Raw genomic sequence first — 24,327 nt, forward strand, 5'->3', positions numbered from 1 at the left:
CAGTTCGAACTGTTGCTTCCTGACCTGCATACAGGTTTCTCAAGAGGCAGGTCAGGTGGTCTGGTATTCCCATCTCTTTCAGAATTTTCCACAGTTTATTGTGATCCATGCAGTCAAAACTTTAGCATAGCCAATAAAGCAGAAATAGATATTTTTCTGGAAATCTCTTGCATTTTCAATGATCCAGCGGATGTTGGGAATTTGATCTCTGGTTGGCAACAGTCTAATATTTTATCACCAGTAAGTTAAACACTAAAAGAATGTGTGCATTAAAATGGTTTGGTTGTACAAGATGGATATAGATAATGCACAGAGAAAAAATCATTTTGATCCATTAAGAACAATCTCTGATAATATATTAGCCAAAATATGAAAAGATAAAAAATATATATATAAAAAAAGATAGCAGCAGAAATGTCTCAACTAACAGGGTTGGATAATAAAGTAAGAAGCTGCCACTGAAGCTCTTTTACAGTTCTTTCATGATGACAATAAATACTTTTACTGTATTAGTTAAATTTGTGGTTTTCATCTAAGCTTATAAATAGAATATTCTAAAAAGAGAACTTTTCTCCCTTTGAGAGAGAGTCTAAAAAGAGGAAATGCTGAAAACAAGCAAAAATACTGTAAACAGAAAATATAAACATGTCAATACAAGAGACATGTCAATTCCAGAGACAATACAAGAAATTCAATAGTTTGTACACCTAACTTCTAAGGTATAGACATGCTTACAGAGGGTGTGGGGATATACTCTTAAGACAAAAAGATAATTTTCAATATTTTTTAAGCTTGATATAAGCTTAAAATGTTATGGTGGCTCCGTGGTAAAAAATCCAACTACAGTGCAGGAGATGAGGGTTTGATCCCTGGGTTCGAAAGATCGCCTGGAGGAGGGTATGGCCACCCACTCCAGTATTCTTGCCTAGAGAGTCCCATGGACACAGGGCCTGGCAGGCTCCAGTTCATAGAGTCACAGAGAGTGGGACATAACTGAAGCAATTGAGCGTGCAGAAGAAGTAAGTTAAATAATGTAGAAAACATTGGGGAAATAAAAACAATGCCAGTTTAAAGCAGTTATGTAAACTTAATACCTATGGATATTACTCGTCTCTTAAAGAAATGGTTATCTAATTCTTATATTTTAAATATATTTTAGTTTTTATAAAAAACACAAAAATATTTTATATTTTACTCAATCTCTTAAGGTGCAGAATTAGAGACAAGAGGCAGTGCAATACTGTGGATATTGGTGGCATCCTCCAAACTCAAGAGCAAGAGTCTAAACCTCAAATACATTCCTGAATAAGACAAGTATACATGTAAGCACACAGAAAGTTTGAGGACACTGGTGAATTGAGAGCATGGGTTTTATATCAAAGTGGCAGCTGCCACCCACCTGGGATTGTGCCCGTTCAGGGATGTGAGCCCAGCAATGCTACACTGTCCTATTTTTTCATGAATAGCCAGAAATCTGGATTTTCATGTGAAAATTTCATTTTCAATCTGTGACTTAGAGAGAAGCTGGCAAATCAAACTCTTTTTGGAATAGCCAACATCACACTTGCTAACAAATATTTGCACTTAAAGTAAGACTAAATTCCTAAGCAGTATGGATGAAACTCTAACAATAGGAATGGAGGTACCCATGAGAGAGTGAAAAAAATATATTTAGTTAAGCATTCTTTATGTTGTTGAAAAATCCATACATGGATGACCTTTATCATCTAATGCCTCATGCAGGCATAAACATACTATGAGAACATGAAACATCCTTATTTTGGGCACACTTGTTCTAGACAGTGCTATCACATAATCGTGTCACTACTGCACATTTTGGGGCAAAGACAAGCTTGCAGCAGGACAGATACAAGCCCAATCATTCCAAAGAAGCTACTTTTCCTGACAATTAAAGATAGGCTAAAATTAACTATGATTTCTCTAGCCCATGTAATAACCAGTCTAGTTCAGTGATTTGATTTTATGTTATTTTCACTGTAGATTGAGAGGGAAAAACAAAAAGGTTGAGGTAAGCAATTAACATTTCTATTCTGTCATAAGTGAAAATCATTCCTTTTCATCCCAAATAGTACGTATAAACACTGACAATGGAACTTAAGCATCACAACAGATTAGCAGTTCAGATTCTCGAAGTAGATGGGTTGAGGGATGACCACGGTAAGGCTAAATATATGCATCTCATAACCTTTAAACCACAACTGGATTACAGTCATACTTTTACTCCTTTGCTAATTCCAAATTTTAAAGGCTAGGAATCATCAATCCCATGTTAGTCCTTAGTTCTATGAACAGAAACTTAAAGTTCTGGAAAAGATGTTTATTTTTAAATCTCATGGATGGGGTGGGGGGCAACTTGGTTAATGCACAAAATACCTTAAAAAAGAATTTTACACCTTCTCTAGCTATTCTTAAGACAGTATTTTAGATATTTTAAGATAGTTTTTTCCTTGCATTAATTATATTTTGCATCTTATACTTTCCTTGATATGGTGTGATATTACAAGTTGGAAGACTCGGACAATTCAAACAAAACAAAGTTTATGGTAATCTTATAGGCACACATGCTTCAAAAGTTCTGATTATGAGGTATTGCTACAGCTCTAACTATATCTGGAGTGACCATATTAAATATTAGCAGATTATCATGGAAATGTCATACCTGTTTTAAAAGTGTGTAGTTGGAGCCATCGGTGCTAATTTTCCTTATCTCATGATGATCAGCAAGAATTAGAAAAGGCTCTTCATCTAAATACCAAGACAAAAAACATGTTAGACTTTTAGTAGTTTTGGTTTTCAACTTGGCTTAGTTTCAGTTTAGTTACTCTAGCAGTGCAACTTCAAATGCAGTGCCCTCTGTAAATTAATGGTTAAAAAATTCATACTGAGCACCTCTGTTGATAATACTATGAAAAGAAAGCAGATACGTGTGCAGTACAGAAAATCTAGACAATTCCAAATCCCTCTCTTTCCCTCAAGTTTCTTGAATATTAAATTATCTAATTTATTTGAAATTAGTGGAAAATACTGCTAAAATCTTGCTTTTTGTCATTCTTTTTAAATTGGAATACAGTTGATTTACAATGTTGTCTTAGTTTCAGGTATACAGCAAAGTGAATCAGTTATATATATATATTTATATACACACACACACATACATATACATATATCCATTCTTTAAAAGATTCTTTTCTTATATAGGTCAATACAGAATATTGAGTAGAGCTTCCTGTGCTATACAGTAGGTCCTTATTAGTTATCTGTTTTTTTCTTATAGTAGCGTATAGTAGTGTATATGTCAAACCTACTTTCTCATATGATACAAATGAACTTAGTGACAAAACAGAAGTAGAGGCACGAATGTAGAAAACAAACCTATGGTTACTGGGGGAAAGGGGTGATGGAGGCGGACAAAATCTTATTTTTAAATGAAATTCTGAGAAGTATAAACTTCACCTTAGAAATCTATAGTGCAGCTAAACATTCCTACTACTGAAAAGTGAAAGTCACTCAGTCGCATCCGACTTTTTGAGACCCCCATGGATTACATAGTCCAAATAGAATTCTCTAGGCCAGAATAAATCTGAAAATTCCTTCCTGATAACCATATAACTGGCTTATGCTCTCAGAATAACTTCCAAGAGTTTCACTGCCTATATGAATTTTTTCCATGCGCCTGGGGGCTTCTTTTAAGTAGGAGTCTATATCCTTCTTATTTGTTCAACATGCTTTAATATCTTATTTGTTCTAGAATCTAGGAAATACAATAAGAATAATCTAACCATGATTCGTATATATAAAGATAAAACTCATTTTAAACATCTTTGTTTCTAAAATGCTTTATATACTTGGTCCCTGGTGAGCAAATTTAATATCAGCATATATTAGAAAAAACAATGAAAAAGGTAATCACTTTAATTTTATGAGGACTTTATGGCAGAAAGTGAAGAGGAACTAAAAAGCCTCTTGATGAAAGTGAAAGAGGAGAGTGAAAAAGTTGGCTTAAAGCTCAACACTCAGAAAACGAAGATCATGGCATCTGGTCCCATCACTTCATGGGAAATAGATGGGGAAACAGTGGAAACAGTGTCAGACTTCATTTTTGGGGGCTCCAAAATCACTGCAGCCATGAAATTAAAAGACGCTTACTCCTTGGAAGAAAAGTTATGACCAACCTAGATAGCATATTCAAAAGCAGAGACATTACTTTGCCAACAAAGGTCCGTCTAGTCAAGGCTATGGTTTTTCCAGTGGTCATGTATGGATGTGAGAGTTGGACTGTGAAGAAAGCTGAGTGCCGAAGAATTGATGCTTTTGAACTGTGGTGTTGGAGAAGACTCTTAAGAGTCCCTTGGACTGCAAGGAGATCCAACCAGTCCATCCTAAAGGAGATCAGTCCTGGGTGTTCATTGGAAGGACTGATGCTGAGCTGAAACTCCAATACTTTGGCCACCTCATGAGAAGTTGACTCATTGGAAAAGACTCTGATGCTGGGAGGGATTGGGGGCAGGAGGAGAAGGGGATGACAGAGAATGAGATGGCTGGACGGCATCACTGACTCGATGGACATGAGTTTGAGTAAACTCTGGGAGTTAGTGATGGACAGGGAGGCCTGGCGTGCTGCGATTCATGGGGTCGCAAAGAGTCAGACATGACTGAGCTATTGAACTGAACTGAAGACTTGAAATTTGCTAAGGTCCCAAATGTTTTAACCACAAAAAAGAAATGGTAATTATGTGAAGTGATGGAAATGTTAACTATTAATAATACTACTGTAGTAATAATACAGTAAATGATAATATAGTAAGCAGTGAGCTGGCAAAAAAAAAAAAATTAAAAAACGGTATCCTGGCAAATAAAACAATGGGCTTCAAATAATATGCAAATTGCTTCAGAGGTGAATACTCCAAGAATAAGTAAGAGTGGAATGAAAAATTTAAAGGAGTTATTGTTTTCTCCATGTGTGCAAAATTGTAATCAGTTAAAAACTTAACATTTTAATTTCTATCCTGTTATTTATTTGATAAAAGTAGATGAGAAAACATCTATTGCTTTAAATGTCATCAACATAAATGTATATGAGAAACTGGCAATGCTATTTGATTCATTATACTCATTATCAAAGCAAGAGGAATAGAGACAAGTTAACACCATTTTTTGCCCTTTTTAGGTTATTATTATATACTATTTTGCATCATTTTAATGAGCATGGTTTTATCCCCTGATGAATCATAATTTGTTTTAAGTTATAGGACATGTCTTATTGAATTTTCAGCCTTACTAAGTTTAACACACTACCGGAAATAAACATAAGTTTAATAATACTTGTCTAATCATGGGAAGAATTCACATAGTCTTACATGGATGACTTATTTCTACTGTTTTCATCATTATAACTGTTATTATTATTCTTATTTATGTGTTTTCTCCTTGGCACACATATATGAGGGTGTGTGGTATAGGGAGAAGAAAAAAAATTATTAGGACACTGTCACAACAGGTTCTTTAATAGTTTTGGCCAAACTTGCTCCCAAGAGCTTGTTATACAGCAGAAAGCAGTGCTAGTTTTTTTACTTGTTCTCACAATCTACAAAACACTTAATAATTCACAAGACCAAACTGTAATGGTATTACAAACCGAGCAGTGTGTGGACAACACACAAAATCAGAGCGATGGATTCTCAATCAAGGTAAGTAGAGGAGAATTTTGACTTATTAGCAACATCAAGGAGGAATGAATTCCATAAGAATAGCTATGCAATCGAGGATTCATACGTATAACTGGGGCTGGATCAGTGGACAAGTTCAATTCAATACCTGAGAGTGACTTGCAGCCATTTGGATTAGCAGGTTGTATTTCATATCCATCTGTACAGAGGCACTTGTAGGTTCCATATGTATTGATGCATTGCTGGCTACACGGAAAGCCCAAAGAGCATTCGTCAATGTCTACACATGTTTTACCATCATCCTTCAGTTGAAATCCAGGCCAGCATTTGCACTGGAGAATGAAAAATGAGCATAATCAATTTATACCATTGTCATTGTCTCTTCCTATTGGATGTCCATTTAGCATGATTCAAGCAAGAAAATCATTGAAGAATAGACAATGCCAAGTTTTTCTATCCTGCAGCAATTAATCAGAATTACATATATGGTGTACAGCTTATGCTTAAAAAGCATTCTCCCTAATATCTTCATTTGACCTTCTGAGGTTGACAAGATTACAAAAGTTAACTGGCGTTAATCAGCAAGCCATGGTGGATAGAGAATGGCAAGGAAAAACTAAATCATCAAATTCCTGTTTCTTTTTCTTTTTTTGCATTATATTGAATTTTTAGAAGGCTGTTTTAACAACCATAAGGATTAAGCATTATATGGAGCTCTAAAGTTTACTAATACTGTCACATATGTTTAATTTCATTAGAGTCTTACAGAAATCTATGATGTAGACACTATTATCAGTTAACCCATGAGAAACCTAGATGCACAAGGATGAAATTGTGTAGATAAAGCCAGTTGGAGAGCTTGCTCTTGCTGTAATTTTTAACAAATACTAAGGCTTATTTACTATCTATTGGCAGGGTCTGATTCCTTTATCAAACATGTTGTTGCCTGGAGAAATAATAAAATTAACAGTCTCTCCACTAAAATTAAATCAATGTGCATCATCAGATATTTTTTCTTGGTATCTCTATCATGTTCTATACAACCCTCTTATGTGATACTTACTAACTGGCATATCAGTTCTCAGTACAATGTCATGCAATGTACGTCTTTGCATTCCTGAAAATAATGAGGGGTTATGATTGGTCTTTCAGTTGTATATTCAGCACCTGCCAGGTAGCATATGGGAATTATAATTACACAAAATGAACTTATAATTGGTCATACGATTATGATCATATTAACCTTAAGACTATCCTATATAGCCTTTGAATAAAGGAACCTGTGAGTACCGAACATGAAAGGAACATGAAGTCGGAACTCTAAATTGTTAAGAAAAGCTAGTATTCATTACAAACATTTGAACCTATGTATCTATTTGCAAAATATTAGAGAGAGACATGTGTGCTTATTATTAAATAATCATCAAACAAATAATTGAAGGGTAGAATTTCGAAGTACAAAAAATGGTGTTCATTGTGTGGAGAAGGACCATTAGCTTCACCTGAAAGTGCTCAAAAGATAAATGAATAATGTTTCCAAGTCCCTTTACATAAAAATGAATCTCTTTACTTCCTTGGCACTTTTATCTTCAATATTTATACCAATATTTATCTAATAATTCTAAACCATTACAGAGGATTTATTTTGTAATCTCCAGAATCCATTAGCAAGCCAGCAAATCAAAGCAAAAGCCACAACATAATTTCCCAAATTCTCCTCATCAGATCATAGCTTTTGACAGTATTACTTTCCTTGAGAAGACTCATCCTACCACCAGATAAGGAAGTCAGGGGAATTGGTGCTTATGCTATGTCCAAAATACAAAAGAGACTGTGTGTGTGAGAGAGAGATGCTAAATGTCACTGAAATATAATTACAAATAGTTAAAATGGTAAATTCTAAGTTGTATATTTTACACAATGTCTTATGGACTCTGTGGGAGAGGGAGAGGGTGGGAAGATTTGGGAGAATGGCATTGAAGCATGTATAATATCATGTATGAAACGAGTCGCCAGTCCAGGTTCGAAGCATGATACTGGATGCTTGGGGCTGGTGCACTGGGACGACCCGGAGGGAGGGTATGGGGAGGGAGGAGGGAGGAGGGTTCAGTATGGGGAACACATGTATACCTGTGGCGGATTCATTTCGATATTTGGCAGAACTAACACAATATTGTAAAGTTTAAAAATAAAATAAAATTAAACAACAACAACAACAACAAAATTTTCAAAAGGCAATTGACAGGCTGCAAAAAGATATCACTGAAACAATTGAAAATTAGATCATGTGATCATATGGAAGCCAGAAGACACATAGGCAGACACAGGATAGAGCTGAATTCAAGGGGCACTTAAGGAAAAGTGAAAGGATGTGTTATAGAATGCATTACATTCCTCTCAAAAGAGTATTATATCAAGAAACAAATAAGTGTCCCGATTCTAACAGGGTTTGGGGAAACTACTTTGAATGGCTAATGTCAGGTTATAGAACTATCACACTAACTAGCTGGTTTGATAAAAACATATTTATGGAAAATTAATTTCTTGAAGGTAAAATTTGTAAAAGTTATCAAGTGTAATGGGTGGGCATTTCTATAAACAAATTAAACTATATTTAACAGCAAGTTTTTTTAAGTGTGAAAGAGATTTTTTTAAATTATTTATTTTAATTGGAGGCTAATTACTTTACAACATTGTTGTGGTTTTTGCCATACACTGACATGAATCAGCCATGGGTGTACATGTGTTCCCCATCCTGAACCCCTCTCCCAACTCCCTCCCCATCCCATCCTTCAGGGTCATCCCAGTGCACCAGCCCTGAGAACCCTGTCTCATGCATCAGAAACTGGACTGGTGATCTGTTTCACATATGATAATATACATGTTTCAGTTCTTTTCTCTAAAGGTCCATTAACCTTGTTTTACCAAAATCATTTTTACCCCCAAATAATTAAAAGGCATTTAAGAGAAATCCTACTAACATAACTTTCATAAATTGAATGAAAAATTAATAATAATCATTTTTGTCCACAAAGATAAAAGATGAAAGATTCATCTATATTTAGTTAAAAAAGAATGGTTTCAAAATGTTTCACTTTCATTTAAAAATATAGTCTTTATGAAAGTGAGACATATATTCAATGTCAAGTTAATATTCCTCATAATTAAGAACTATTTCTGATTGTTTTATTTATATTAATTTTTTAGAGAAACATATTACTAGAAACAAATATAGCTGTCCAAAGCTTTCCTATAACATTCAGAAAAATTTCTTTGCAGATTTTTAAGTGATATTTGAAAATATTGATTATCTTATATACATTAAAATTCATTTATCTCCCTAAAGTACATTTATTTTCTCATGGTAAGTTACCCTTCCATCAAAATAAGATTCTTGCTTTTTTAGTTAAGTGTTATTATTCCCTTTTGAATAGTTGGATCGATTGTTATTTGTTTTACAGCAAATGTGCAAGTGATTCACAGTCCAGAAGGTATAAATTTTGCTTTTATAAGAAATTTTCATTTTATTGGATAATTTGCAGTAGGATTTGTCTTGTTTTGCTGATACTGTAAAGAGAAATAGTTTACTGTAGAGTTTTCCCCATTCTCTGAAAAAAGAGAAATCCATCAGCTAACATTTTTCTCCAAAATAGAGAATTATTTTGTAATTAAGATTTTTGTTCAATCTCCTATAAATTAATATTCAGAAATATAACATATAACAGATACATATTAAATTTTCATATATAACATAAAAGTGTGATTATTCTTAGTTGCTCAGTTGTGTCTGACTCTTTGTCACTCATGGACTGTAGCCCACCATACCTTTTTGCTCATGGGATTCTTTAGGCAAGAATACTGGAGTGGGTAGCCATTCCCTTTTCCAGGATATACCATAAATATTATATATATATATGCATGTATATACATATAAATAACACAATATATAAAATATTTTCTTTGAATATTTAAGTTTCTTATTCATTATTCTCATTTTCATTTTTTATTAACCTATTTATTTTAAATTGAAAGATAATTATGATATTGTGTTGGTTTCTGCCATACATCAACATGGATGAATCATAACCATATATATGGCCCTCCCTCTTGAACCTCCCTCCTACCTCTCATTTTTTAACTGGTTTTGCTTCCCTCAGTAGATGTTTTATTTTATCCATTACATTAGTTTTGACATGTGTTTATATTAGAGAGCATATACATAGCAATTTTATCAGGTATCATATACACTGACTTTTAAAATAATTAGTATGTCTATTTTAACTCAGATTCTCACTTCATTCTATGACTCCAGAGAAGTCAAACAGAAAATACTGATATTTTAAAGGTATCAATAAACAATTATTTCAGTGTGAGGAATCTTATAAAGTAATTAAAATAGTGTAATTTAACATGATTTTCTGGGTAAGAACTATTTCTACCAAAAGTAGTTTTCCACATATGGAATCTTTAAGAAGTCAGCACTCTTTACATGTAGCCATTAAAAAATACTAATCCTTACTTTTAATGTTATGTCAAAGGGTGACCATTTCATATTCTATATTTTTTAAATTTTATCACAATATTGTTATGATAGATTAAAAACAAATAAATCTACTTTGAAATTTAAGTTTAGGCATTTAAATAGATGAGTGAATGGATATACATAATATATGATAGAAATGGATTATTATTTATAACATGACAAAATTATAGCCATTGCCTCTTATAATTTTATAACACATTTCCTGATTTGGGGGGAAATATTTCTGCATTGAAACATAAATCACCAATAATATTTTTTCTGCTTCATCAGGTTTCAAAATATGTACTACCAAAATTAATTATCTGGTACCTACTCAGCTCATTAGGAGCTGTCCTGGCTCATCTGTCTTGCTTCCTTCTACCTATAGTATAGTGTGATGAGTCTGTGCATTTGTGTTTTAAGTCTTACATGCATGGGTGGTTAGTTGCTTCAGTTGTGTAAGTCTTACAAGTTGAAATAATTCTTCTTAATACAGTATTGGGTCTAAAAACTTTAAAAATAAACATAACTTTCTTAGTATTTTACTTTTCATCTCTATTTTAACACAGGGGAAATGATTATTATACTTTTTAGGTTATATCCATATACAGTGACCAAAGTAGTTAATTAAGTTAGTCATAATAACAGAAATTCAGATGTTATAAATGACAGAATGGTTGTTTGGCTGGATTTACCATTAGATAGAACTGACTGTCATAGAATGTCAAGGCTGGCAGTTAAAAGCCCAAGCATCTTTGTAATATACTTTTTTTTTTTTCTCGCATCTTTTAAAGAAAGTCACTTAGGCCCAGATGAAACACTTAGACATAAGAAAGGTGACAACTCCTTCCAATATAAAGAGTTCTGATGTTCAAAACATCTTCCTTATATTGAACAGACTCTGTTTCCCAACTCCTAATTCCAACCTTTGAAACAACTCAGACAAGATATGCTCCCTATTCCAGTACTTCATATATTTATGTATTTATTAATGCCATTTTTATTTATTTGACTCTTTCAAAATTATTTTTCAAACTTTAAAATTTTTATTTTGTGTAAGAGTATAGCCAATTAACAATGTTGTGATACTTTCAGGTGAATGGCAAAGGGACTCAGCCATACATATACATGTATCCCTTCTCCCTCAAACCTCTCCTCCCATCCAGGCTGGCAGGTGACATTGAGCAGAGTTCTAGGTGCTATATAATAGGTTCTTGTTGGATATCCGTTTTGAATACAGCAGGGTAGAATTTCATATATTTAAATACAGCTGAATAGCCATTTTGCTCTTGGTGCAATTTCTTCCAAAGGTGTGTTTTCCAGACCCCTGATGCCACTGGATGCACAAATGTGGATACAGTAAAATTTGTCAAAATTCCTCTTAAAGTGTCATGTCCCTAGATGTGCACAGTACCCCAGGTATGTCCTGATCATCACAGAATTCAGTAGAACAAAATTCTACTGATATCTGTACTACTCCTAACTAGATTAGATGGCCTCTGTGTTTCACTGAAGCCATGTTCTTTTGCTGATTCATACAGAGCTATTGTCCAGTTAAAATCACTAATTTCCAACTGAATTGCTTTTACTGAGGTTTTCCCATATTTACATAATTGATTTTAACCTAAAATACCACTTAAAGATTTAGTTTGTATGCATCCTCCATTTCAACATACTAAAATAGAGATGTTTTCTAAAGCTATTTCTGTCAGTCAATTTGTCAGTGAATCACCTTCTTCAGGAAAGTGGTACCAACAAAAAGCAATTAGGATATTAGACATGATTTATCTTTTAGTGTACCTGCACTCAGTCCTAATAATTCATGTACTCTGTTTTTTTATTCCTGTTTATTTGAAAAAAATATTGCATTCTCCTGTGTTGTGATAAAATATAAATGATCAGCCCATTCTATTTCAAAGATGTATGAGAGGGAAAATGAGGGAAGAAATAGGAATTTCAGAGAGCAGTATGCATATTTACCCAGCTATTAACAGCAGTATCTTTCTCAAACACTGACCTTTCTATACTTACATTTTTTTCTTTATGATTACCATTTATTTAGAAAGCTGAACACTTTGAATTTTTTGTCTTCATGATTATATTCTATTTATATACCACACTATTATTATGGTTCACTTGTATAGAAACTCTCCATTTAAATACTTTTAACTAACAATAATCTAATGACTTTCAGTCTTACAGCTATATTGAATTAAATAATTTTTATTATCTCAAATTCTAACCTATCACATGATTTTCTATTTTTGATGAGTACCTACCTTATAACTGACAGGAAGGTCCTGACAATCTTGAGAACATCCACTGACCTTTTTACTCAAACACTCATTTATATGGCAATTCCTCTCATCTGAGCCATCACCACAGTCATCCTTATTGTCACAAAGAGCTCCACTGGGAATGCACCTGCCATTTTTGCACATAAAAAATGAACTGTTGCATGACTGTTCTGGAAAAAGAAAATAAAACAAATGGAACATAAAGGGCATGCCATTGTTTTATACTGCAATTGCTGAAAACATTCACAAATATGATAACTTGTTAGACAAAAATTATAGTAAATATAGGTATATATAAAGTGCTTTATATTCAGTGTAATATTGTATATACAAAGAAAATCAAGGGCAAACAGTTTCATGTTCAAAACACTGCAAATATAGCTTTATATTGAAAATTAGCAATCAAAATAAGCATCAATAGCAAAATTAATGGAGTATTTCTGTCTTAATTTATATTGTGAAGAATGAGTTCAAAAGTGTAATGATAGCTTGACATTTTCCTCAAGTCATAGGTCTCTGAGAAATTGCATGTCACTGAAAATTAAGAATCTGGAATAGGTAGATATCCCTAAATTCCTTTTTTTTTCCTGGAAATATAACATTGACATTTTAAAATCTGGGCATAAAAAGACACTTGTGGTGAATAATAGTTGTTTCAAATATAGCTATGGAAAGGAGTTCAGGTTTTGCAGCTATTCAAAACCTGATGATTTAAACATTACTCATTATAATACATGATACAAGAATGCCTATTAACATGTAAACTATGTGAGAAAAAAAAGTAATTGGGTTTATTCTAAAATTTATAACTAGGTATTCAATCTTTGGAATGGTAAAGTGAAAAATAGACCAAGTTTGGCTACATATCTATTTTCTGTTCAAATGATATGCAATTTATTTCATTTTGCCTAAGTTTGAATAATACTGACTTTATCTCAGTAAATCTCAACCTTTTTGATTAAATGTTCTATTTAAAAGGTTCATACATGGAAAGTAACCAAATAGGTCCATACATGGAAATTATCTTCACATTAAATAATGTATTAAGAAAAATGACTTTTTTAAAGCAACAGGATGATGGATGCATATCTGTGGCACAGACTCACATTTCTAAAACTAACTCCAAAACAAGGTGGATTACCAGGATGCTTCTATTGCATGGTGTCAGTAGAAGTATCACATAATTAATTGCATTTTCTCTCAGTGAATACCTCATGAACCTAAAAATGAGTCACAGTATTGCCTTAAAAAATCAATTTTGGAATAAGCATAGTATTGTACACATTCTGTACCTGCGCTTTTACACTTTGGGTTTATAGGTGCCTCATCAGAATGGTCTGTACAGTCAAAATCTCCATCACACTGCCACTGAGTATTTAAGAGACATCGCCCATCAGCACAGCTAAACTCTTCTGCATTGCATTGTCGGTACCCTGCAGGCAAAGAAACATTTTATTTCACATAACAGATATTTATTAAAACTTCAATCATAATGTGCACTCAACCTAATTAACCATGTGTTACCCAGGCATCTTATGGGAGATATTTCCTTTTTCTTTATAGGGCAGTTGTAATAATTGCAAGAGATATTTGTGGTTGGAAAAATAGGATTAAAGACCAGAAAAAAAGCTGGAAACAAGGCACTCCTATTTTGTTTTGACCTAAGGAAAAAAAATATATATTGCTAACAAAATGTGTATATATATATATATATATATACACATAACAAAATACATATGCAACATGGGTGTATATATATATATATATAATTATTATATATATATTATATATATATAAATATATATATATACACACACATAACAAAATTTATAATGAGTATATAATCTCTGTTTACTTATTGTCTATACCCTAAAGATTTTCCTTAGAATGGAAAACAAAATCAAAGCTATTAAAAATTATTTTCAAGACTAAACTTGGTTAGGTAGAATACTAGAACATATGGATGAACTGACTCTGGATTATAATGATAATTTTCAGAAGCTATAATGTCATGTTTATGTTTGGGAAGAAGCACTGAAAGTGTAAAGAAATTGTTAAAATGAGAAAATTAAAAGCCAATTCATAGAGTAATAAGCAGAAAACTATTGTAATTATCCTACATATTGATTCTTAGAGGCATTAAAAGGCTTTACTCAAATCATAGTATCAATCCATCAGTTGTTAATGTTCATATCTATGTCTGTTTATAAGTAAAACTCATTTGATTTTAAATATTATGAAGCTTCAGATTTGATTTCTTCCTGAGTTTGTAAGCAATTAAAAAAAAGTCATTTCTTTTGCAAACTTTCTGGTAAATGTGGGCAAACATTTTACTTCTGAAGTGAGAAAATAAGATTTTTATGGCTTAAAAATAAAATTTCAACAGAAAAAAAATGATTCAATAATAATTATTTACTTAAAATGTTTATTATATTGCATGGCAAAACTAGATAGTTCTAAAAAACCCTCTGATTCTCTAGTATTTCTTTCCTCCTTCTCCTTCACTTGCTCCTCTTCTTCATGCAATACCTATGTTCAAGTGTCTTCCAGTCCAATAATAATAAAAATCTATTTATACAACTCTCAACAACAATGACCCTTCTTCCCTGCTCAATCCAGTCCCTACTCAATCTTACTTTCACTTACTTATCTCCAGTTCAACTTTCATTATTAATGTCTCATTTCTGCAACTTCTACACTCTGAAATTCCTCTTAGAGCTAATAGATTTCAAGTGATAGTTGGTAAATTTATGCATCTCTGGCTCCTATCTGCTTCATCTTTCTGCAGTGCTTAAAGGTATTGTCTGTTCTACCTTGGAAATAGTTTTCTGACTTAATATTCATAATACACTCTCTCAGACTTCTAATTTTGCTTTTGCTATTTCCTTTCCCCCCTCTTTCTGTATGAAGTTTTCTCCTGTTATACCCTAAATTGTTAGAGAAGAAGCCCTTATTTCAACCTTCAGTCTAGGGTTTTCCCCTTTTCGTTTCTACAGTGATGGGTATTCTCATTCTTTGTCGTATTTTTGAATATCATCCTTATGTTGATGGTCACTAGGTTAATATTATTTGTCCTGATCATAATCTAGATGTAAAATTTCAAGTACTCACTGTATAGCTTCATGTGATTATCTGAGTAACACTGCATATTCAAAATGTCCAAAATTAATTATTTGATACATCCTTCTTCTCCTGCATCAGCAAAACTGCCTCCTAACTTCATTCTAAAACTCATTAATATCAATGCCATCCTCCTAGTCATCCAAGATAGAAATTGTACTTTACCCTCCATCTGTAACTGTAAATGAATTCTGACCCAATTCTCCATTTTCCATTCCACCATTTCTGCCTTAGTTCAAAATCACAGTGCTAATTATCATAACTCTTTATGGTTCCTCTCCCTCATAGCACTGTTTCATCCACTCTGCTGAAAAGGATGGTTCTAAAGTTCAAATTTAACTGTGACATTCCCCTGTTTTTAAAATGTGTGCTTGCCAAGTGAGGCAAAATAATTAAATACAAATTCTTTAACATTGTATTTGAGACTTTTTAGAATCTAAAACTTCTAACGCCAACTGACCTCACCAAAGACTAATTGCTATTCCACAACCATGTCAATTTATAGTTTTTATAAACATATATAGGATTTACTGTGTTTGGAACTGTTTTATGTACTTTACAAATATTAATGATTTAATTCTCTTAACGGTCCTAAGAACTAAATAATGTTACTATATATATTTCTGCAGATAAAGAAATTGAAGTGCAGGGAGATAAAAGTCATTTTTCCAAGGTCACACAGTTAGTAACTGGCAGAATCAGGATTGGACCCAGGCCATTTGGCTCTAGGGTCCATATTTTTAACCACTATGTCATGTTCTGTAGCATCTAAATATGATTTCCACTGACTAACACTCCCTGTCTCTGTTCTTTACTGCCCCCAAAATTATTTTCTCATCTCTGACTTTGTGTATTGTGATTGTTATTATTCCCATATGACTATGAATGTTATTGTTCTATATTGTACTCTTGATTTTCCTGTTCATCTATAATTTTTTTTTCTAGTGAGATTTCTGTCTCATTCATTTCCATATGAACCAAGCATAATGTCTAGCTGAGAAATATATTCAATCAGATATAACTCTAGCATCAGATTTACATCTTGAGTTACGAGTTAGCTTTTAAAATATCACATTGAATCCATGACTTAATGGTGAATTGGTATAAAAACTGATATCCACTGATCTCAAGGAAGTTTATATCAAAAGCCAAGGTTATAGCTATTGGATAAGCAGGACATAGGAAGGAAACTAAATTATTGCCTTTCATAGGTATATGTGGATTTATTCCATGGATTTTCATTTTGTATTTATTCATGCATACATTTAAATATTTTACAAAAGTACTAGGTTTACATAACATTTCAATTTCACCTGGAAATTTTTAATATACTAATTTTATCACAGAAGTTATATATGTGTTCATATACACATTATAAACACATGATAATTAGATAAATATATGTGACAAGATAAATTTCAAAATAACAATATTAATTTTTAACAAATATAAACATATGCAAACAGATAAAAGAAAAATGTTAAATATGTATATTTTCTGGTATCTATGTGAATTGTATTCTTTTTTTCTCACTAAAATATTTTATTTGGCTATAAGACTGAACTAGCCAGCCATATATTGTTTTTAAAGTACAAGATACTTCACAAAGTTCTGAAATTGAAAGATGTTTTTATAAACATTTTCCAGTATGGTTCTTGTAAGAACACGACAACCATAGGTAAAATTTTCAAATACATGTGTAATTTTGGTAGAGTTTAAAGAGGCTATATGCAGTAGGTCTATATTACCAAATTTGCATGTCCTTAGTGACATTAAGAAATGCATTTATTTGTTTTTGTTAAAGACTGGTATTCAGCCTGAGAATCTTGTCCATGAAGAGTTCATATATACTTACCACACTGCAATGACTCATCAGAACCATCTCCACAGTCATCATCGTGGTCACAAACAAATTGCTTGGGAATGCACACTTTATTATGGCACATGAAAGCATTTTCATCACATGTATTATTGGGAGCTAAGGAAGACATCAGAGAAAAATAATTTAAATGAGCACTTACTTCATCTTTTCCTACATTAAGAGTTTGGGGAATGTATGTTGTCATACTCAGTACACTCAGTAATTCCTGGTCTTTTTAAAAAGGAATGTTAGCTAAACATTCAGTGTATCAGATAAATTAATAAAATATATTAACATGCATATTTTGATATAAGTAGTATTCTAATGTATGAATATAAATATATATAATTCTAAATTTCAGTGTTAAAATGCTCAACAATTCTAGATTGACCTTGAAATTTCAGAACATTTAGCAATTTGTGAATTTGCTGAAGGATGAATTTAAAGGTTCATATGTGATAAAAAAAAATCACTCAACTCTAACAATGTTGTTGGATATTTTTTTTTCCTCTCCTCATGGCTGCAGTAATGTTAGCAAGGTGATAAAAACCTTGCTTCTTTGTGAAAAATGGACATGAAAAGACCACCAAGTGCTAATGCTCATGATGGAAGTGAAAAGAAAATCAAAGAGGCTAAGGAAGTTACTTTTTAAGAGGAAAATAAAACTTTGGGGTGACTTCTAGAGTAGATGTTGAAATAGGTTAAGATCTATAGCGAGATGAGCCCAACCATAAGTACCACACCAAATAAGGAATATTGATCCATGAAATGGAACATTGATCCTTTTGGAATAGTGATCCAAAAAAGTATTCTCTATCAAGGGCCCTAACCAGTGAGGAAAATGATTACTTAAAATGTGCAATAAAACTTGAGTGGAAGTCCAAAAGATACTGGCTTGTAGAGAGAAAATGAGCTTTAACAGTAGACGCATAGCATCATAGAGGTTTGATCATTTAACTATTTTTAGTTACCTTTCTTACACGTAAAGGGTAAACGCTAGGATCTGACTCAAGGTTTGCAGTATTTCAAATGTTAAGACTCTGATATATGATGGATGTTAACTAAGTTCATTGTGGTAACCATTTTGCAATAAGATATAAATACATTAAATCAATATGTTGCACACCTAAAATTAACACAATATGTAGGCCAATTATATTTTATGTTTTAAGTGAAAAAACAATCTTTTTAATTATGGTACACTGGAAAAAAAAAGACTTTGCAAAAAAGTGTTTAGCACCTTAAATTTTTATCCTAAGTAAAGCTATTAATATTTACCTTCTTGCTACATATGTTTCTTTATCTGCTTAATGAGGATAATACAATTTATCTGATAAATTTCTTGTAAGAACTAGATAAGGTATATGAAGCAGATCAGCTCATTTTAGATATTCAATAGATGCTCTTACAATTCTCAATCTACATAATTATTTTTGGCAGATCTCCAAAGGCACTTTACTAAAATACTATGGAAATTCAATAATGTAAATAAAAACACCTACCAAAATAATTGAAGTATAATGGGCACTTGAAAAAATGTAGAGGCCTTCCAATCTGTCCCCTTCATGTCTTAACAGGCACTTTCCTCTACCTTCAACACTCCTCTTTCTTCTCTATGTCCTTCACAATTCAGATAATGTTATTGCTTTTCTTTGAAATCCTTCTACAAGACTTCTAGGCTTTTTTACACAATATTTATTTGTGATGATCTAGTATCTTTTGTATGTGTCATTCTGACACTTAAGGTATTATAATTATTCTTTTATATGCTTATCAACTCCCGATCCCAAATCTGGCCCAGACTACATGAAAAAAGGAAAACCTCTCTGCTTTCAAAACTCAGTAATGACTGAAAAGAGATATTAGCAGGTGAAATAAAAAGAATTATTTGAATTTAATCAAGTATAACATTTTCAACAAATGTATTTTCAAAAATGGTACAGAAGCCACATAAAAGCAGAGTTAAAAACTGCTCATTATAATCAAAGTAAAACTCATTTACTAACCACTATTGTAACTTTGAACTGTGTGACAGCTTATATAACTCAAGTGAATTATGCCAATTCTAATATATGAATTATTCTTTAAAATGCTAAGCAACAGAGACTTATTTGGCATTAATGCTTTCAGGTCACTTGAGTACAATTTGTTATATTTTAACATAATTTAGTTAATAACACCCATGTGGCCCAAAAGTGTTAATATGCCTCCCAGAGTATTAACTTGCTACAATAGCAACAGTATACAAGGACTATATGGATCCTTGAATTGATGCCTAATCCTTTATTATGTAGCCCTCAGTGGCCCCATTGACCTTTACAGACACATATCAATTTGAAGATCAAAGTGATTTATTCTACAATAGTATGAGTTCTGTGCACATTTAAGCCTGCCTCAAAGTCTTCCTTTTCCTTTTCAGCTTTAACTATACCTCATATGCATGCACCCATATATACATATTATTACATTACAGCTTCAAATACAGTTTTAAAGACCTGAAGGTAGGTCATCTGAGAGATGACCAGCAGACTTCATTTTAATAAGCAGAGTCCATAGCACTCTTCCTAATACGTTGCTCTGCTCAACATATCCCCTATGTGGTGACCTTGGGATCTGCATTCAAACATCCAGGCCCTTCATTCTCTTGATCACGCAAAGGAATTTATCTAAATTTTTACTACTGAGTAATTCCCTGAAAATTTCTTGAAGTGACCTAGAGTCAGAAACTTAGTAAATTGTCTGGCCTCCAAAGCTGTTCCTCTGATCCCCTAGCTTCATTCAGCTATATCCATACTATTTCTACCTGACCTAAGGGTTAATATCCTATCTGTAGGACTAATAGGTGTTTACTGACCTTCTGGTCAGTAGTTATTTAGGATCACAGCAGCCATTTACAGAGTATCTGTAATGGGCAATCTAAAAGCCTTCAAGGGGAGTACAGGGTCGCGGAAGATACTAAAAAGAAAGTAACAACCCCACCACACAAATATACATAGGGTGGTTACAGTATCGCAGAAATGAAGTGAAAAATTTTCACTCATCAAAATGATTTTAAAATGTGTAATCCCACTGTGCATGTTGGAAACACTCTGAACAGTGGTGTGAGGGGTTGCTGAACTACTATGATTGACAACATCCCACCTGATTAAATCCAATACTACCTATGAGTCCAGGGGTTGGGAAAGTGAGAGAAAGGGTGATATGGTGAGTACTACAGAAGTAAGTATCTGAGGATGCTGCAACAGCATTCTTTCATAGACAGCCCTGTGCATGTTCATACCACAGCCTGCTGTGGAGAGTTCATCACTTCCATTTGGACAGTCCCTTTCACCATCACACAGCCAGTGTCGGGGCACACAGGCACGGGAGCCCTGGCAGCTGAACATGTCAGCTGCGCAGGTGATGGTACCTGAAAACCACCAAAAAAAATGCCATTAGGATCACAGCAGGTCCACTGAAAAAAAATATATCATTTATATTTCCAAAAGATGAGAAGAGAAGAAGAAGAATGTCACTGACAAGGAAGAAACTGTAGTTTTGGGAATCACCACGTATTATCCTTCCCCTATGGATAGTTTCCACTCAGAATGCATTCCTTCTCAATGGCAGTGGTGGTTTAGTTGCTAAGTTGTGTCCAACCCATTGCTACACCATGGACTGTAGCTCACCAGGTTCCTCTGTCCATGGAATTCTCCCAGCAAGAATACTGGAATGGGATGCCATTTCCTCTTTCAGGGAATCTTCCTGACCCAGGAATCAAACCTGCTTCTCCTGGGTCTTCTGCATTGGTAGGTGGATTCTTTACCACTATGTTACCTGAGAAGACCATTCCTTCCCAATAGCAAGAATTTTATTTCTTAAAGGTATATGGTAGAAAAATAAAATAAAATAAAAGCTATATGGCAGAAAATAATAATAGTATTTTCTCCATGTAAAATGTAAAAAGCCTAAAAGTGTCATAGAATTGTCAATAAATTGAGATAAAGTTTCAGAAGGACTGAACCGATAAGGATAATAATAATAATAGCATTTTTATCACTTAATATATGCTAAGCACTTAGCATATTAACTTATTTAGTCCTCACAATCACCTACAATGGTAGAACTATTATTAGTTTCACTTCATGTAAAAGGCTCTGAGAAGCTGACAGCTTGCAGGAAGTCTCAAGTTGCATAAAGAGTCCTGTGGTGAGCTGGGAGGCCAAAACCTTTTTGGTTCCTAAGCACCGTCTCTTAACCACTAAGGTAATTATTGTTACTCCCCACCTGTGTCATTGAAAAGGATGAATGTCCGCATGTACCCTTTGTTTTACACACTTAATAAACAGAATCTATCTTTTCTTCACTCTGTTGATTCAACATCCTTTTAATTGCATGATGTTTTCAAATGTATTTTTTTTAGTCAGTTTCCACACAAAAAAAATGCTGTTTACTCTACATTCAAAGGGCCTCAGGGGTTGGCTCTTTGCTTTTCCTTCAATGGGTATAGAATAATCAAATAAAATTAGGAAATGATTCATTCTCTTGATATTTATCTAACCCCAAGTACAGTTGTACATATTGAATGGTTTATTTGTTATGTATATAAAATATATATTGAGTGAATCAGTAACATGTCTCCCAAATCTAACTTCTCTTTAATTTCACTTTCATATGACCAAATTGAAAAGGTTCAAAAAAATAAGTTGTAAGAATTATTTTAAAAACTACTAGTACCTCCAGGAAGAAAATATGACTGCCTAGATTGGTGAAAGACAGTTGTTTCTAAACATTTAAAGCTACTTCATGTGTATTATCAATTACCATCTTATTTCTCAGTCATAGAGTTGTTATGAGAAGAAACTGCTTTCAATGCAATGTTTTCAATATGGGAAGACAGCAGGGTGACAAATTGAAACCCCCTGCTGATCTTTGCAACATAAACATGCCCATTCCTGATATACATTTAAATTAGGAAGACAGGATGGCAAGTGAATGTTGAAAAATCCCCCAAGTAATTCAGATTTGCTTATCTGATTGAGGATCAGTGCTAACAGAGTGATATTTAGTATGATATCTATTACTGGAAGAAATTATAAAGAAAATCTATTAAACAAATGTAGCTTTAATTTAAAAATGAATTTACCTGCTACCTATTATATCTTTAGTGCTTTCTATAATAAAATTCTTTCCTTACAAAGTTATTTTCACATTATTCCTCCTTTTTATCTATTTTTTAAGCTAGTCATAAATACAGTGTCACTTTCAGTATTAGATTCTCAATTAGTGCTTTAATTTCCATAATATTTTTATTATTTAGCTAGAGATGTAAAAAAAATTCATTCTTTCTGCTAAGGAAGTTTTGATGCATTTAAAACTCCTTTTCTGCTTTCTTATTATCACTTCAATTTATTTTCAATGTACGTATAATAAATATAGCATTGATTTAAGTGTTGAGAACTTTAATTCTGTATGACCTTGAAGACCAGTGTCTGAGTTTCACTCTAAATTGAGGGGTATGACTAGATAATTACTAAGATATCTAAAACTATAAAATGGCACAAAGCTATTTGCAGCTAATTTTCTGGCTCCCTTGAAAGTGGTTCAACAGATTCTGTGTTAAGAGCATTCCAAAATATCATGGTCAATTAGAAAGAAAATGAGCCAAAGAAAAAACTCATGGCTTCCTTCCATAGTTACATTTTCATCTGGAGACACATTGCCATTCACAGGGAAATGAATCCCAAGGGGGAAGGAAGACAGTAGAAGGAATTCCACCAGATCCATTTTGTGTACCTGTGCTGTGCTATGCTAAGATGCTTCAGTCGTGTTTGACCCTTTTGTGACCCCATGGACTATAGCCCATCAGGTTCCTCTGATCTTGGGATTCTCCAGGCTAGAATACTGGAGTGGGTTGCCATTTCCTTCTCCAGGGGATCTTCCTGACCCAGGAATTATACTTGCATCTCTGATGTCTCCTGTACTGGCAGACGGATTCTTTACAACTAGTGCCACCAGGGAAGCCCCTATGTACTTACTCAGATATAATATTTGATTGTTTTTATATCTGTTTTAGTAAGTATTTTAGAAACTATCCAATTTTGTACATATTTTAGAAATATGAATTCTGGTCCTAGTTCTGCGATCTCTGATTCACTGAGTGACCTTGGCAAATGTATCAACCTCGGTGAGTTTTTCTTTCTTCATCTATTATATGACAGAGGTTAACTAGACTATGATTTTCAAACTGAATCCTCAAATCCCAAGTCAGAACCACTATATGCTTATGAAGAAAGAATATGTCTACATTAGAATATTTTGAAGTGAGGATTAAGAATCTATTTATTTTAACAACCTCTGAATAGGTGTTTTTGTACACTAAAGGTTGAAAACCACTCAGATAAGTTATTTATAAAGTTCCTTTCCAATTCTAAAATATTAAGTTTATTCATTGACTAATGCTTGGTTTAAAGCAGTAATTTTTATGCAACAACAGCTTGGTAGTATATAAAATGCAGCCTGTGTATATATTTAATAGCCTGGGTGTTTTGATGACAGGTAAACATGTCCATTATCATTAAATCCTTTAAAAAAAAAAAAAAAAAACTTATCAGGACATTGATAAACACTGACACAACAACACTATTCTGAAAAATAAGGGAGGGAGCAGAAATGAAAGAGAATGGGAATAAATTAAGAACAAAAGAGAATGGGAATAAATTCATTAGATATTAACCATTGGCCATGTCAGATGATCATGATAATTGTATAAGGTAAATGTCTTGTAACCATTTAATAAGAAAGAAATTGGAGGAATAAGGAATAAAATGGACCAGTCCATGATTACACTGCTGGAAAATG

General features: G+C 33.1%; 1 protein-coding gene across 1 annotated transcript in view; it reads right to left on the reverse strand.

Annotated features, from left to right (window-relative positions):
* The window catches only part of LRP1B (low density lipoprotein receptor-related protein 1B), a 1,806,191-nt gene that overhangs the window by 289,149 nt on the left and 1,492,715 nt on the right, over window positions 1-24,327 (reverse strand). The window contains exons 52-57 of the mRNA XM_010853706.1: window positions 20,768-20,896; window positions 17,482-17,604; window positions 13,799-13,939; window positions 12,489-12,676; window positions 5,836-6,019; window positions 2,681-2,766 (exon numbers count right to left, since the gene is read on the reverse strand). Of these exons, the coding sequence (XP_010852008.1) occupies window positions 2,681-2,766; window positions 5,836-6,019; window positions 12,489-12,676; window positions 13,799-13,939; window positions 17,482-17,604; window positions 20,768-20,896 (851 nt within the window). The remainder of the gene's footprint in view (window positions 1-2,680; window positions 2,767-5,835; window positions 6,020-12,488; window positions 12,677-13,798; window positions 13,940-17,481; window positions 17,605-20,767; window positions 20,897-24,327) is intronic.

The sequence above is a fragment of the Bison bison genome, unplaced genomic scaffold (assembly GCF_000754665.1).
Source record: "Bison bison bison isolate TAMUID 2011002044 unplaced genomic scaffold, Bison_UMD1.0 scf7180017864330, whole genome shotgun sequence".
NCBI classification, from domain to species: Eukaryota; Metazoa; Chordata; class Mammalia; order Artiodactyla; family Bovidae; genus Bison; species Bison bison.